Source organism: Typopeltis vanoorti, chromosome 2 (genome assembly GCF_054136105.1).
Source record: "Typopeltis vanoorti isolate ZY-2024b chromosome 2, IOZ_Tvanoo_1.0, whole genome shotgun sequence".
Taxonomy (NCBI): Eukaryota; Metazoa; Arthropoda; class Arachnida; order Uropygi; family Thelyphonidae; genus Typopeltis; species Typopeltis vanoorti.
Genome location: NC_143550.1, coordinates 178,339,435 through 178,356,753, shown reverse-complemented (window position 1 = coordinate 178,356,753; position 17,319 = coordinate 178,339,435). Strand labels below are relative to the sequence as shown.

Here is a 17,319-nt window from a genome sequence, read left to right as displayed (position 1 = left end):
AATTTTTAGAAATTTTCATTTCAAATTAAAAGGAAAAAAAAAAACTGCTTTAACCACGCTACCAGCCAAGACGTCTATAGACGTCAAGGTTATCATGGATGCAAAGTGCATATTAAAATTGTAATACCATTGATATTACATTGAAATATATGATGGATACGAAGTATGAGGATGCATATTTGATCCATAATGGCCGGTAAGGTGGTTAAATGTTTTTCTTCAAGTGAATTTAAGAAGCTCAGAAGATTAAACATCATTTTAGTCTCCTGAACTTCTTAAATTTACCTGAAGAAAGCATGTTTCTTCATGTATTTCATTGTATTTTAATTTGAAATGGAAATTTCCAAAATTTTCCATTTTTAGAAATGATGTTCTAGTTCCTTTTGTATTCAAGAAGGTTTTTTTTTTTCCTCCAGAAGATAAATTTGTGTGTGAATGTAAAACTATGTCTGCTTTTGTCAAGTTAAATTTTATGTGCCAAAATGCATATATTTTTTCTTAATATTAATTAAACAAATAAATATTTGTTTCTGTTTAAAAATTCTCTTGTCTTATTTATTGAGACTATAAGTGAATATATTTGTCCATAACTTAAGGGGAAGTATATATATCAGTGGCATTGGGTGTCGTGTGACTTATGCAACCCATGCTACAAAATTCACATCAGTTTGACCATACGATTGCATTTTTTTTTTATGTATGAAAGTTTTAAGATATATTAGAAAACAATAAAGAAGATTTCATTGTATTTTAATGTATTTCATTGTATTTTAATTTGAAATGGAAATTTCCAAAATTTTCCATTTTTAGAAATGATGTTCTAGTTCTTTTTGTATTCAAGAAGATTGTTTTTTTTTTTTTTCCTCCAGAAGATAAATTTGTGTGTGAATGTAAAACTATGTCTGCTTTTTTCAAGTTAAATTTTATGTGCCTAAATGCATATATTTTTTCTTAATATTAATTAAACAAATAAATATTTGTTTCTGTTTAAAAATTCTCTTGTCTTATTTATTGAGACTATAAGTGAATATATTTATCCATAACTTAAGAGGAAGTATATATATATATCAGTGGCATTGGGTGTTGTGTGACTTATGCAACCCATGCTACAAAATTCACATCAGTTTGACCGTATGATTGCATTTTTTTTGATGTATGAAAGTTTTAAGATATATTAGAAAACAATAAAGAAGAAGAAGAATCTATATTTGATTGCTATATTTGAATTACTGAAAGGTCTAATTTGGAAGTCAAGGACAAGACCATCTATAACCATAATCATACAATCTGCAAAAGCTCTGGCAGATAATGGGACATTCAGTAGATCGTCAACACTGTTTCACATTGCAAATATGGGCAAAAAAGTTTATAAATTATTTATAGAAAATTATATATCAAAAACATGTCTATATCTGTGTCCTAAACACTCCAGTTAACTTCATGCACACAAAACAGATGAGACTCAGAAAACAAAAACAGCAACTCATGACAAGTAACAATGTTCAATTGTGGATTAGTTCACACAATAACCAATCACAGCCACTGCAAATATGGGCAAAAAAGTTTATAAATTATTTATAGAAAATTATATATCAAAAACATGTCTATATCTGTGTCCTAAACACTCTAGTTAACTTCATGCACACAAAACAGATGAGACTCAGAAAACAAAAACAGCAACTCATGACAAGTAACAATGTTCAATTGTGGATTAGTTCACACAATAACCAATCACAGCCACTGACTTCTGGGTGCTGTTGTCACAGTGCACACCTTGCCTCGCCTTCTGGGTGATTTAAAACCACTGAAATGCTAAGAATTTGACCAACTGCACCATCTGTTGAAAGAACTCAAAGGTATCTGTATTTGTGACCACACATCTGGGCTATTAATGCGAATGTGATGCAATATTTATGCATCAAAAAAGTGTCCTCTTCATAAAGCATTAGTATGTTGTGTTTAATTTTAGGAATCACACAAAGCCAGGAAACAATTAAGGGAGTCTTTAAAAGGAATAAATGGAAAAATATAATGTCAATGATATTACTATTCCATGGATGTGCACTGAATACCTATCACACCCTGAATATACATCTCGTGTGTGTGTGTGTGTGTGTGTGTGTGTGTGTGTGTGTGTGTGTGTGTGTGTGTGTGTGTGTGTGTGTGTGTGTGTGTGTATTTTGAAACAGATTGAATGACTATAAGCTGAGAGATAAAAATAGAAACACTATTTTAATTTAAATAAACTGCACAACTAGTTTCGTCTTCTTAGAAGACTTCTTCGGGAGCTACCAACAAACATTGCGAAAAAATCTATACATATTAATGTTTGAAGCCATTCTGTGCATCTCTTCATTGTTGGGCAGGTGCATGCATTCAAGCTCTTGTGAATGTCAAAGTTGGATAGCAGCACAAAGATAGTGTTGAGATGTACTGGATGGAGGACAATTTCTTTAGATTTACAGTTCTTCTTTCCAGTTCATCATACCATCGAAAGATTTCCAATTTGTCCTATATCACTGGATGAATGATAGAGTTTTCATTGTTAGCATCAGTAGAATCCACCTCCTCGCATATTGAAGATAGAAATAGTGAAAAAGGCTACATATTATTTTTTTTTATTATTATTATTACATAACACTTCCTGGGAGTCCAAAGACCCATCGAGGGAGGGTACCTACTCTACAATTCTCCATCTATGCCATTCACTTCACCACTCGCAACTACCTTCATCATCTACACCAGCGTTTCTCAACCTTTCTAAGCCAAGGAACAGTAAAATGCCTAAAACAATTCTACGGACCACTAAGTTATGTAATTTTTTTTTAAAAATGAATGTGGGGATTACTAATATTTACATATACATTTACATACAACATTTACATATTACATATTTACATACAACATTTATATATAGATATACAATATTTTACATATACATAAACATTTACAAATACATATGGAAACATAATTAAGTTGGAAGTAAACGATTAAAAGTGTATCATCACTGAACAAAGTTTTAATTTTTAAAATCAGTTTCCGATTTGCTGTGGGCAAATGAATGGGTATTTCAGCACCGTCCCACTGAATCCCCATTCATCTGCCAACACAGCAACTTTTATATTTTATATGTTACTCCAATTCATCTGCCCATACTCAAGAAGCTAACCCCACAACAACTTTTATCTTCACGCACTCTCTGATTCAGCCTGCGACATGTAAACTGTTCCATTTGCTAAGTGCGTTGTGAGATGAGGGGAAAATGTTATTCTTATCTTACTCCATTCACATAATACTGAATATGAACTTGACATCCATGGATTCCATCATGGATAACATCCCTTGTCCTGTCAAATCATCCCCTTCGTATACCCAAAAATTTCATGCAGAACCTCCCTAAGCCATTAACGCCCCTCCATTCACACACACACACACACACACACACACACACACACACACACACACACACACACACACACACACACACACACACACACTTCCATCCGATGCGAATCCCCTTATTTCCCTGAGGAGTTTTCCATGACCAGCAAAAAAATTTAAAATATCCTGTTAAGTAAAATTATTCCCGATATCTATAAACAGTCCAACCCACAATGTTAGTCGCAAAGTGCCATCCACGTGGTTGGGCTCATTTTCCCACCAGCGACCATATGCCGTATATACTGTATGCATTTGATTTGTACTAATCATGTTATGATGGTGGTTTTAATTATGTCTGTCCTGTTTTATCCAGAGGTACAACAGTGGTCATCGTAAATCTGGCAAATTTATTAATCATGTGATGGTTTTATTTATATCCGTCCTGTGTGCTGCTTGTATTCGTTATGTTGTGATGTATTTCTGTACAATTCATGACCGTACGGATGTTGTTGTCTGCATGCGACGGATTCGGTGTGATCTACCGCATATTCCTGAAGTGACCATTCGAGATATGGAACTTCGCTAAATGGGGCGCAAGCAGCTATCCTCCTCACCAGCAGAGCTGAGCCTCACCGTGACGTCACTTTGCGTAACTGTGGTTTCATCCCCGATTTTGTCTGATTTTGGAAATGGATTAATTCCAAAACCAGTAAAGATAATAATCGGAAACTGTAGTAAAGATAAATAATATTATATAATTATGTTACTACTTACGTTTAGTGAGATGGTTCAGCTTCTCGGTCTTTGCAGAGTTGCTGGATATCTGGCTCAATATTGGTCAACTTCAGTCGCAGATCTGCACCCACACTAAGACGATTTCTGTATTTTGTTTTTATTTGAGGAGCGACGAAAATCCTTTCTCACAAAGATAGGGTGTAGAAAACTGCATGACAATTGTCAGTGAATTTTCCGAATTATCTTCAGATAATTCGGAAAATTCACTTTTCACTGAAGGCCAGATCCAGAATCGAGCCAAACCACGATCACGGAATTGCATTTTAAGCCCACTGTCACTTAAAAGTTTAATTAACTGTTCTTTTTTCGATAACGAAAGGCTGTTCTCGTGACTATAAGCCTGAAATAGATCGCGAACCCACAGAAATTTCTTATAAAAGGTATTCGGAAAATATGTTTCAAAATTTTGTTTCAGAGTTTTGATGTGGTTACAAACCCTTTTCAGAAACTCGGAATCAACAAAACGATCATTCTCCACATTCTCCACTCTTACATGACTAATGCACAACACCAGTTGTTGTTTTTTTCTTTTTTCCCTAATGCCTTTTTTTTTTGTCGTAAGCATCAAGAACAGTTAAAGAATTTCCCTGAAGGGAGAAATTTAATTCATTTAATTTCGAACAAAATGTTTGAAAGATTGGGTAGTGTTGATAACCATGCTTCGTCAACAAGGAGGGATGGAAAATGAGAATTACGTTCATTTACAAACAGTAAAACTTCGTACCTTAATTGAAATAAGGTTGTTAGTACTTTGCCCCTGAAAAGCCAGTGAATTTCAGAATGAAGCAAGTTGTGTATATTCACTGTCCATTCCGTTTCATTGCAGAATACTGAAAATAACCTGTTATTTAACTGTCGAGCTTTAATAAAATTAACTAGCTTTACAGCATTGTATAGCACAGTTTTAAATTCTGGTGACATTCCTTTGGAGGCTAACACTTCTCTATATATGAAACAATATACCCAGTTCATATCTGGAGCTACTTCCTTGACCATAGAAATAACCCGCTATGCCTGCCTGTAAGGGCACGAGCTCCATCCGAACAAAAGCCCATGCATTTTCCCCACTGGATCCCTTTGTGTATTATGTAATTATTGAGTATGAAATATTCCTTCTCCAGCTGTTCGGGATGACAAAGTTCTACAAAACAGAATATCATCATGAATGTTGTTATCATGTGCATATCTTACGTAGCATATTAACTGCGCAACATCTGTAACGTCAGTAGTTTCGTCTATTTGTAACGCATAATAAGAGCTCTTCTTAAGTATTTCGATTAACTGAGATTCTACATCACCTGCCATATCATTAATTCTGTGTCATTGAAAGAGGAGTCAAATCAACATCTTTTATAACTTGTTGCCAAACATAGTTTTTACCATATCTTTTATAAAATTTACCCGATAGAATGAGGTTTCCCTGTTTTCGCTATGCACAAACTTAAGAGATAGGATTCTTTCGGTGCCTTGCTATTAATTAACCCATGGCCAAAACTACATCTTTCCCATGATTTAATGTCGCTAATCGTCGCTGAAATTGGCTTTTTTTTTTTTTTTTTTTTCAATTTGTTTATTTTTCACATCACAATGTTTAGTTTCTAAATGTCGTCGGAGTTTCACAGGTTTCATGTACTCGTTTGACAACGCTTCATAACACAAAACACATTGAGGTTTCAATGTTACAACACGTGCATCACAATTAGGGTTAGCATCACCTGTTTCATTTGCTCTTCTTTTCAAAGTTCTAAGCCACTATTCCATTATTAAAATACGTTTCCAAAAAATATATAAATACTGGGGTTAACTCACAACACACTTTGCTCATGTATCGTTTAGCACTTCTGAAGGTATACTGAGCCTTGGTTGAAGGAGGCAAACCTTCAGTAATAAAAATTAATAAACGACAAGCAATTGGTTGAAATGTGGATAACACATGTTCACTTCAAATCTGACAAAACAGCAAGGGAAGGCAGAAGAAATAAAAGTATATTGTTGTTCACTTCACCCCTCTTATTATTCTTCATTCTGCACTACAATAATTTGTAGCTGCAGAATGATGAGTTATGAAAGAGAGGTGAAGTGAACAACAGTATAGTTTTATTGCTTCTGCCTTTGAACATTCTGACACTATTTGTTATTGTTTTTTCAATCTCCATTTGATTTCAATCATTTTTACTTGCTTATTCAATTTTAAATTGTTTGGATAATTAAAAAATATATATTTATTTAATTAATTTAAGTCTGCCAGCTGACCACCAGTCCCATTGTTGCAGACCACAGGTTGAGAAACACTGATCTACGCCAATGCTATCTACTGCCAACCACCACCACTAGTATTTTCACCGACAATCACAAACATCCATGGCCATGGCGGGATTCGAACCCGCAACCTTTTGGCTGGTGTGCGGATACACTAACCACTCAGCCAACCAGGCCGGCCTACCATATATCAGTTCCGTTTCGGGAAAATTAGCCAAAGTTCTCAAAAAATATAACATCCAAATTTCTTGCATTCCTCTACTTAAACTCTGTTCCCTGCACCCCAAGCAAAAACATAACAACTTGAAATATCGTGCCATGTACCATATTTGGTGCAACTGCACCATGCTTTATTTTGGCCAAACTGAAAAATCCATCAAATTGTATCTGGAGGAACATAAAAGAGATGTCATGGATGGCAGAACCAGAGCAAATACTGTCGAACCACGTAGTGAATTCTACTGATGCTAAATATATGTATATTCTATAATATTGAATGACTTGAACCAAGGTTAAAATAAAAAAAACTGTATTTGCACGACTAGTTTTGTCTAAAACTGGACTTTTTCAGGTGCACACCAATGATGGTATTTATTTAGTATTCACCTGAAGAAGTCTAGTTTTAGTCGAAACTAGTTGTGCAAATAAAGTTTTTTTATTTTAACCTCGGTTCAAGTCATTCAGTATTATAGATTATGTTATCAAACCGAATAAATCTTCCGTTGAACATATATATATTTATTTATTCATTTTATTTTATTATTTTTAAGATAAATAATTATAGATACTAGAGAGAGAAAAATTATATTCATGATATAAACTCTAGTAGCATTAAAGGATTTGATATTACTAATTAATTATTTTTTTAAAAATAATGTTTATAGCAAGGCAAAGAGATTTTGTGACTACTCCTAATGCATACGAAATTTCATACTTTTCTTTTTTGTATTGGCTGCATATTTTGATGGTCAATAATAATTACAGTAATAGCAATTTGTTTAATGCAGGTTTAACAGAGGAACTTTTTACGGATTAGAAACTGATCAACCAGCTGCTAAACTCATATGCAGTATACCAAATTTCATGAATTCAGAACTTTTTTTATGAAAGAATGTTTTCTTTTCTTGTGTGTGTGTGTGTGTGTGTGTGTGTGTGTGTTAAATTTCATACTTTTCTTTTTTGTATTAGCTGCATATTTTGATGGTCAATAATAATTACAATAATAGCAATTTGTTTGCAGGTTTAACAGAGGAACTTTTTACGGATTAGAAACTGATCAACCAGCTTCTAAACTCATATGCAGTATACCAAATTTCATGAATTCAGAACTTTTTTTATGAAAGAATGTTTGCTTTTCTTTTGTGTGTGTGGGTGTGTGTATCAGGGGCGAATATTCAGAGTGTGCTAGGTGTGCACTGCTCATCCACGGAATAGCAATATCACCGATATTATATTCTTGCATTTATTCCGATTAAAGACTCCCCTAATTGTTTCCAGATATTACGTGATTCGTAAAAGTAAACACAGTATACTAATAACGTTTCATGAAGAGGTGCAAACGTTGCCTCCCATTTGTGTTAATAGCCAGGTGTGCGTTCAAAATACATACACCTTTGAGTCCTTTGATGAACAGATGGTGCAGTGGGTCAAATTCTTAGCATTTTAGTAGTTTTAGGTAAGGCAGGGTGAGCTCTGAGACAATAGTACCTAGAGAGTGTGATTGGTTATTGTGTCAGCCAATCCAGTTGGATGTTGTCACGAGTTGCTGTTTTTGTTTTTGGAGTTTCATCTGTTTTATGTGCGTGAAGTGTGAACTGACATGGCAGGCAAGTTTTTATATATAATATAGACAAGTTTTTAATATATAATTTTCAATAAATTTATAACTTTTTTGCCCATATTTACAATGGGAAACAGTATTGTAGTTGATGGAGGTAAGCCTTGTCCTCCTCCTCTTCCAAATTTTACACCTTTGAGTAATTCAAGTATGCCAACCAAATATAGCATTCTCCTTCATCATTGTTTTCTAATATACAGTATCTTAAAACAAAAAGAAAATAATATATATATATATATTATTTTCTCTATTTTACATCCATTAATGCAGTCAACTCTCACTGTAGCAAATTCACTCATTCACTGTAACATTTTTTTTGAAAACCATATAGTAGTAATTTGTAGAATGACCAAAAAAATAAATAAAATACTGAAATGAAAAATGTGTTCTATACAGTATTGCTTAATACATGAATTATTTGAACAAATTCAAAAATCTGGCTCAAAATATAGCATTTTTTTTTTTTACAGGATCATCAGAAAACAGTATACTTATGTATTTAAAGGTGGTTTAGGTTGTAATATATGACATATATGTGAAATATCCAATAACTTCTCATATGCACATGTTCAAGATATCTACTTAACTCTCAAGGCATTCATTATATCAACAATGGAAAGTGTCTCTCACACACACACATGCACTCTCTCTCTCCTGGTATGAAATTATACTATTAACTGCAAAATTCATTGAATGTTGTCCTTTAGCTAAACAGTACCCTAAGAAACTGCAACATAACACATGTTCTTTCAGTATTTTCCACAGCTAAGAATTGGGTAGTGTGAGACAAATTTAGAAGTAACTGCAAGAGTTATTTTTAAGATAAAGTGCTGCATTTCTCAGTTTGAGTCGAAATCATGTTTGGCAATGAAAATTTGCTGCTTGAGTCATTGTTTTTTAGCTGGACATGTTTTACTCAGCTGGATTAACAGCTGAATTCTTTACAGCCAAGTTCACACTATAGTATATTATAGTAGTCCCTCAATTATCCAACCACAGTGGGTGATCAAGTTGCTGATCAGATAATTGAAGGATTAGATAGCTGAAAGTGCAATTACACTGTGTTGTACCAGAATCATCACATTAATCCATTCAAGGGTCAGTTAATTGAAGGTTTATTCATTTGAAGGTTAGATGATTGAGAAATCACTGCATTATAATACAGTCTATTGTGAAATACTGTGTATTTGAGTATAGTTTTTAGGCCATTCTGTATTTTTAAGGAAATTTGCAGTATCTTTGAGTCAACTCTGCAGAAATTTGCAGAATTGACTATATTTTCCTAAATAATGTATATTATTAAACTTTAGTATTATTCTTGATTTTTTGTTAACATTAGGGTTATCTTGATTTGATGAAATTAGGAGAAATTCCTATGCCTGAAGACCTTAGAAATGGCAAAGACAAAATTGTTTTTGGAAATATTGAAGCCATTTATGAATGGCATAGAAAGTAAGTATATTTATCATAGTCTCTTGCAGAAGTTAAAAATAAAAAATGAGTTTTTCTCTAATATAATAGCAGAGTAGTTCTCAAACTGAGTCACAACTTTAAATTAAAGATACAAATAAACTATATACTTGGTTTAATCCTTTATCCAAGTGTAAGCCAACAAATTTTGTACCTGAAGTATTTTCAGGACTGGAGCAACTTGTCTTAGTATCCCATAATGCAAAGCACATGTCCTTACAGACATGTATAATGCTATGCATTATGGGAAGAGGCAGCACTACCCAGACTGGTTTTGACCTTTATTGAGGTCTCATCAGTGAGCCAGACCCAGAGGTGATACTAAGGTTGAAGTAATGCAGAAGTCATATTTTTATATACAAGTAGTTATCTCATTCATCTCCTTAAACTTAACATGTTGAACTGCCATTGACATAATGTGTAAATTTGTTGCCAGTGCCAATAGGTTGTTAGTATTTTCTCTTCAAAAATATATAACTTCCCTGTAACTTCAAACTTCTCTTTAATAAATTATTACTAGTTGAAAGTTGCTAGTCCTGAACAGTAGGGAGCAGACAAATATTAGAAGTGAATGACACCAACTTTGCACTAACATCCCCACACAGCTACATCAGCCAGTTATAAACTTGCCACTGCTACCAAAAAATTCCTATTTTCTCTTCAACAATATATAATTCCTGTTTTTTCACTTTGTCGCTGTAGCTACAAACATTTCAGAAAAGAAAAAAGAATCAAATTATCTCATCGTTAGCATATGGATAAATAAAGGGTGTTTCAAATTAAAGTACCCTATTCAGAGTTATCTGTAGAGAAAGAGAAAGAACCCATGGATAAAATACCCTCAAACTTGGTGAATACCTAACCAGATCATGGAGAAGAGATGTTTTGACAAAAAAAAATCAAAAATTATCGATAAGAGAAATATAGCTCTGTGAGCAAGAAAAGATAGTGAATTTTTTATACCTCGTGAAATGTAAGGCAGTATAAATGAAGGAGTGAGATTGACTCCACATTCATTTGACTTGTGCAATAGGTATTACTTTGCTATAATGTGCCTTACTTGAGGTGTTTCTGTAGGAATGTGTAAAATTCTTCTCGCAAAATGCTGCAACAGCACTTTGCAAGTACAGATGCCTAAAGACATTGCAAAAAGGCAAATGCAGTGCATGCATTGTTTGTCAGTTTGACATTCCAACAGGAAGAGAATCTGAAATTCTGCAAGTAATTGAAGATGTTTCAACTGCATTTGTGCAGTCATTTGAGAATGCTTTAGGTTCATAACAGTTTATGTGCCATAGAAGACAGATTTGCCTACATAATAGCATGGAGAACTTTGCATAATGCATTTCAATGCTACCTGTATAAACTCAGCCAGATGAGATAAAAAAACATCTGAGAAACGTTTGTGTCGACATTTCTAGCACACGTGGAGGTGATGTGAGGACTGATCTTGGAACATACTGTGGAGTGATGAAGAGCACATTTTCATGTTGGTAGAATGGTAAACACTCAAAACTGCTGCATCTTGGCTACAGAGAATCTCTGTGCATTTCAACAAGTTCCCTTATATTTGCTGAAGGTCACAATATGGATAGGACTTATGGCCAAGTTCATTATTGGTCTGTTTTTTCTTCAAAGGAATCCATCAAATTAGACCTGTGACCTGCACAATAACGGCTGTGCATTATTAGGACATGTTGAGCAATGTCATCCTACAACTGTAGCAAAGATGGTGGCTGAATACAATGTTGAAGCAAGATGGGGCATCTCTTCACACATGATGTTGAAGTTCAACGATTATTGCATCAACATTTCACAGATGATAGAGTAATCAGTCACTAATTTTCTATGAAATGGCCACTGCATTCACCAGACCTTAATCCCTGTGGCTTCTTGCTTTGAGGTTACCTCTGAAGCTTGGTGTATGGGGCAGAGTTCTTCATATTATTATTATTATTATTATTTGACACCTCCAGGGAGTCCAAAGGCTCATCGAAGGAGGGCACCTATTCTACAACTCTGTCTCCACCACTCAATCTCCCAAATGATCGCAACTACACCAACACCATCTATCGTCGACCAATAGTGTTCCCACAGACAACCACGGCGGGATTCGAACCTGCAGCCTGTTGGCTGGAGAGCAGATACGCTAACCATATACAGATAATATGACAGATTTGAACACAAAATCATATCATGTGTTGAAACCTCTGGACAAATCAGTTGTGTTCCACTTTATACAATGCTGTGTGGTAGTACCAGCTATTGATCCTGCACAAAGGCAAACACATTGAACATCACCTCCATTGATCATCCGAAGCTCCTTGTAGCATGTCAGCTCTGTGATATGCTTTTTGTATCACATTATTTTATGAAATGAGCAAAATAAACATCAGTGAATAGCTTTGTTTATCATTGACTCTGATTCATTTCATGATCACATACCATCTGGTTCACATTAATGTAATTTTCTTCTGCTCATATCACCATATTTCTCCTACCAGTGATTTTAGAACTTTTTTTTTGTCAAAATCTCTGCTCCATGATCTCGTTGGGATACCCACCAAGTTTGCGGGTATTTCATCTACTGGTTACAGTCTCTACAGATTATTCTGAATATTGGTACTTTAATTTGAAACACCCTGTACTTCTTCATATAAGTTTTATATGAGATATCTTGCCTCAGTGGTATATTAAAACTGTATAAGAGAATATAAATTTACAAGATTTATAAATTTCTCTAAATATATATTGTACTTGTTTTGTGAGAGTCAGTTGCTTAAATCCTTGTCATGCCAAATAATTCATAACCATTTATCCTCATAACTTTTTTGTTTGAAAAAAATGTCTTTAGTTTTGGAAAGTTTTTTCACTTGGTCATAAAATAAATTAAACTTGCCAAGAATTTTACATGTGAATTGCCTTAGTATCCCATAATACAAAGCACACACATTCTTTTGGATGTGTAATGCTATGCATTATGGAAAAGGCCACTATCCAGACCAGTTTTTGATCTTTATTGGGATCTCATCAGTGGGAACTAGACCCAGAAGAGATACCAAGGTTGCAGTGGTCATATATTTCCCATATTTAAGTAATGAAAAGGTGTAACACAAAGGTGTAATAGTACAAAGGTGTACTATTAAATTAAGGTGTTACACCTCTTCCCTGTCCTCTCATTAGCATGTATGTACAAGTGGTTTGATCGTGAAAATACTTCACGCACAAATTTTGTTTACTTATCGTTGGATAAAGTATTAAACAAGAATATAATTTCTTGGAAAGACTAATTTAATTTACAACCTAGTAAAAAAACTTTCAACATCTAATTCAAAGTATTTTGATAATAAGGTGTTACACTTTCCACTACTTGTATATGGGTGATATATAAGTAGTTGTGATATGTATTGCTTCAACCTTGGTATCTCTTCTGGGTCTGGCTCCCACTGAAGTGTTTTCACACAGATGTAGAGGGAATTCGCTGAAGTGGTCTTGATCATTGCATTCCATCAGATGCTTGCTTATGTTATAGCTTCTACTGATATAGCCTTTATTGGGTGCTTTTTCCCTGGGAGATGATTAGTTCTGCTCAGTGGTAGGGTGTGCCTGTCACTAAGTAGAACCAGTGCTGAGTATCTTTGAGTAATTGAGAGTTATGAGTTAAAGTGATCCTTTGAGTCATTGAGGTTAGAGTGATCTAATCCCTTAGATCACTCTAACCTCAATGACTCAAAGGATCACTTTAGAGAAGACCCTTAACTTATACAAAAGTCGAACCCAATCTGGGTAGTGGCCCTTTTTCATAATGCTTTATACTCCTGAAATGATGTGCTCTTTGCTTTATGGGATACTAAGGCAATTAATCTCAAGTTATTTTAATGTTGAAGCCATTTATGTACAATGGAACTAACGTACATTCTTTCCATTCCTGTGGTAGCTTTCCTGGGCTGAGACTCAAGTTATACAAAGTCAAAGGCCTAGCCATTTTGGCTGAGCATGCTTTTAGCATATGTGCTGATATTCTCTCTGACCCTATTGCCAAATTCTCATCCAGGTTACACAACAGCTCTTCAACCTCATTTTCATGCACCTCTAACTTTTCATCCAGATCTGAAGTCATTAGCTTCTATATACGAGTTGCCCAGTCCTGAAATTACTTCAGGTGCACACTTTGTTTGCTTACACTTGAATAAAGGATTAAACCAAGAATATCATTTCTTGGCATCTTTAATTTATAATATAACCAAATGGAAAACCTTTCAACATCTATCTCTAATCCACAGTATTTTAATAATAAGGTGTAACACCTTTTGGCAACTCCTATATGGAAATATGACTTCTGCATTACTTCACACCTTGGTATCACCTCTGGGTCTGCTCCCACTGATGAGACCTCAATATTGGTCGAAACTGGTCTGGGTAGTGACCCTTCCCACAATGCATAGCATTATACATGTCTGCAAGGAGATGTGCTTTGCATTATGGGATATTTAGGCAAGCTAATTTAGGCAGGCTAATATATCCCAATATATGGGATATATTAGCCTTTATATACAAATTGCAGAGTCCTGAAATTACTTCAGGTTGAAACTTTGTTTGCTTACACTTGGATGAAGGATTAAACCAAGAATATAATTTCTTGGCCTCTTTAATTTATAGTATAACCAAGTGGAAAACTTCTAACATCTTCATCCAATGTAGCAGTAGCACTCTGCACCATGTTACACACACCTAGTTGATATATCGTAGCAAAGTGAGCACTCATTAATTGAACAATCTCATTAGCATACCATCTGTATTCAGTAATGTTATTCTTCCACATTCATTCTTTATTCTATTGCAGCATAATAATAAAATTCCTTTGGATTGCCTTTAGCCTGCATAGCGAATTTCTTTTCATCCTCCGATTTAGCAACTTTCTCTGCAATTGCTTTTCTGGTCTGTAATTTATATATTTCATCACTATTATTTTCTTGATATTCCTTCCACACGATTCTTTTTTTATGGATCTCTTGATTAATAAGGTTGCTTATCCATTTTAGTCCCAACCTGTTTGTTCTTCGAACTCTAGGAATACATTCAGATACTACCTCATTTAAGCACTTTTTTTCAAATATTATCATGCATTGCATTGCCGATATCTTTCCCATTAAATAACTGATACCATGGGACCAAAGATAGTAATCTCCTAAGTTGGTCATAATTTCCATCTTTATATCAGCAGCATGTACTGCTCTAATTTTTAAATTAGAACTACCTGTTCTAATTAGAACATCTGTATAATTTGCTACTTCCCAGGAAAGTCTGGTATGATCAGTGTCACCAACTGGTGATAAAATAGTCATATTCTTAACAGTGACCCCCTTCTGATACTATGAACAAATCTGACACTCTTTGACCTTCACTTCCTTCTTGAGAAAATTTCTCAGAGCAGCTCCATAAATTTTCCTTCATTCTTATCATGAGATTTCTCTTCTACCCAATCAGTGTTTGGATAATTAAAGTCACCCATAATGATCACTCGTTTTAGTACCCATCAGGGTAATTTGGTGATGCATTTCATCATTATTCCCTACAACTGAACCATCAGGTCTATAGCAACACCCACCATATATTTCATCTTGTTAGCCTCCACTTCACACCAGATAGCCTCAAACTCACTGCTACATGGGATGTTTGTACCATTATTGCTTTCATGCATTTCTGCCCTGAAGAACTGGACTCAAATCGTCTGATATTAATAGTACTCCCCTCTTTCCTATCTCTTCTGTCATTCCTAAAAATATTATACCCTTTACACTCGATCCCAATTACAACATCTGATTCTAATAGCCAGATTTCACTAATGGCAACAATCTTAGGCCACAACTATTAATAAGGCAATGAACTCAACTTTATTCCTAATGCTCCTGGTATTTGTGTATAAAACATAACAGATTACCACCTGACATTTACCTATACTTAGATATGCAATCTGCTTGTCCTTGTAGAACCTTCTCTTTTCCCTCCCCATACACACTCTAAAGATTCAAACACAGAACATACATTTCTACCCCCTTCGCCAGATGCATAACCATGTTTACATACCATAGCTGAACTTTCATACTCTTTATTATTATTCCTCCCATTATGAATAAGTTTTCATTATTCTGTATTGTGTCACCCCAACAAGTAATTTTTCCATGCTCCTGATTCCATTCAAGTGCAGGCTGTCCCTTTATACAAGTTATTTCTTCCATGAAATTCACATCCATTTCTTCTACACAGCCTGCATATTGAATCGTTTGCTATCATAGCACTCCTTAACTTGATACTCTCATATCTCAGTAGCAAATCTACAATTTTATTCTCTCACTTTTTTTTCTCACTTCTTCCAACAGACCTTTCATATCCTCTCTCACACTATATTTGTCGTTACTTAAATCATTATTTCTAACAAGAAATACCATCTCTTTTACTTTTGTTTTGTTTTTCTATTATATTTGTCTTATCTATAATTTTTGCTCCCAGGAAGCTAGAATTAGTGACGCCATCACCAAACACAAATTTTATGATTGAATCGACATGCTTTCAGTGCTTTTCTGTTGCTTCTGGGTCTAATAATTTTTCATATCATGTCTAAGTTTCATTAAACAATTTTTCCAATTGTCTGGTCAGTTTTCTAATAATTTCTTTTAATCGAAATATTTCCAATGTCAGATTATGTTTGGTTATTTTATCATCACTGCTGCAACATGTCTGTTCATCATTACAGTAGTTCTCGAAAATTCATTTACCAGAACGTTTTTTTTTTTTAAATTTTACGTGGCATAGTAGGTGCTTACATACCTCTTTTTGCACAACAGGGTTTAGCACAACAGGGTTTAGCTTAACCATGTAATTCGGATTTTATTATTATGAACATGTTAACATAAATACCTTAATTTTTCCTAGATTCAGATGAACTAAAGAAGGCTTTTGGCATTTACAGAAGCAGTTCCATTAAAGTTCTATGTCAAAACAGTACTGAACTTTGACCCCCCCCCCCTTCAGTACACACACTATGAAATATGCCATTTGACTGCATGCACATCAATAGAAGAACATGTGTAGATTCTACATCATTAAATGTAGTTGTAGCAACGGTGTTGACATTGAAAGAAAAGACATTTATTGTTGAGCATTATTTTCATTCAAACAGAGTTGGTAGGACAAATGGTCCAAATCTGCGACATGTTTGTGAGCAGTTCGTTCATTGTTTCTGTAAACATGCCCCAAGCAATAGTGTCGTCTTTGCCTTAATCGAAAGGTTCCAACATACCGAAAGTGTTCTGTTGCAATCCAAAGGGCATTCAGGGAGACCATGAACTGTTAACACAAATGAGAATCACAGGCACATCGGATGTGTTGTGCAAAAACATTCCATTTCATGTACTGGTATTTCAACAGGATGGAGCAACCTGTTGCACATCATGTGGCTCTAGAGCCTATTTGTCAACACTTCCCTGGGAGGCTCATTTCGAGGGTCACAGAATTCCCAGACCTCTTCACGTTCTCCTGATCTCACATCACTTAATGTCTTTGTTTGGGATATGTTA

The 17,319-nt window shown here is 34.6% G+C and overlaps 1 protein-coding gene across 1 annotated transcript in view; it reads left to right on the top strand.

Annotated features, from left to right (window-relative positions):
- The window catches only part of trio (trio Rho guanine nucleotide exchange factor), a 1,056,141-nt gene that overhangs the window by 912,488 nt on the left and 126,334 nt on the right, over positions 1 to 17,319 (top strand). The window contains exon 43 of the mRNA XM_090403001.1: positions 9,612 to 9,724. Coding sequence (XP_090259127.1) covers positions 9,612 to 9,724 — 113 coding nt within the window. The remainder of the gene's footprint in view (positions 1 to 9,611; positions 9,725 to 17,319) is intronic.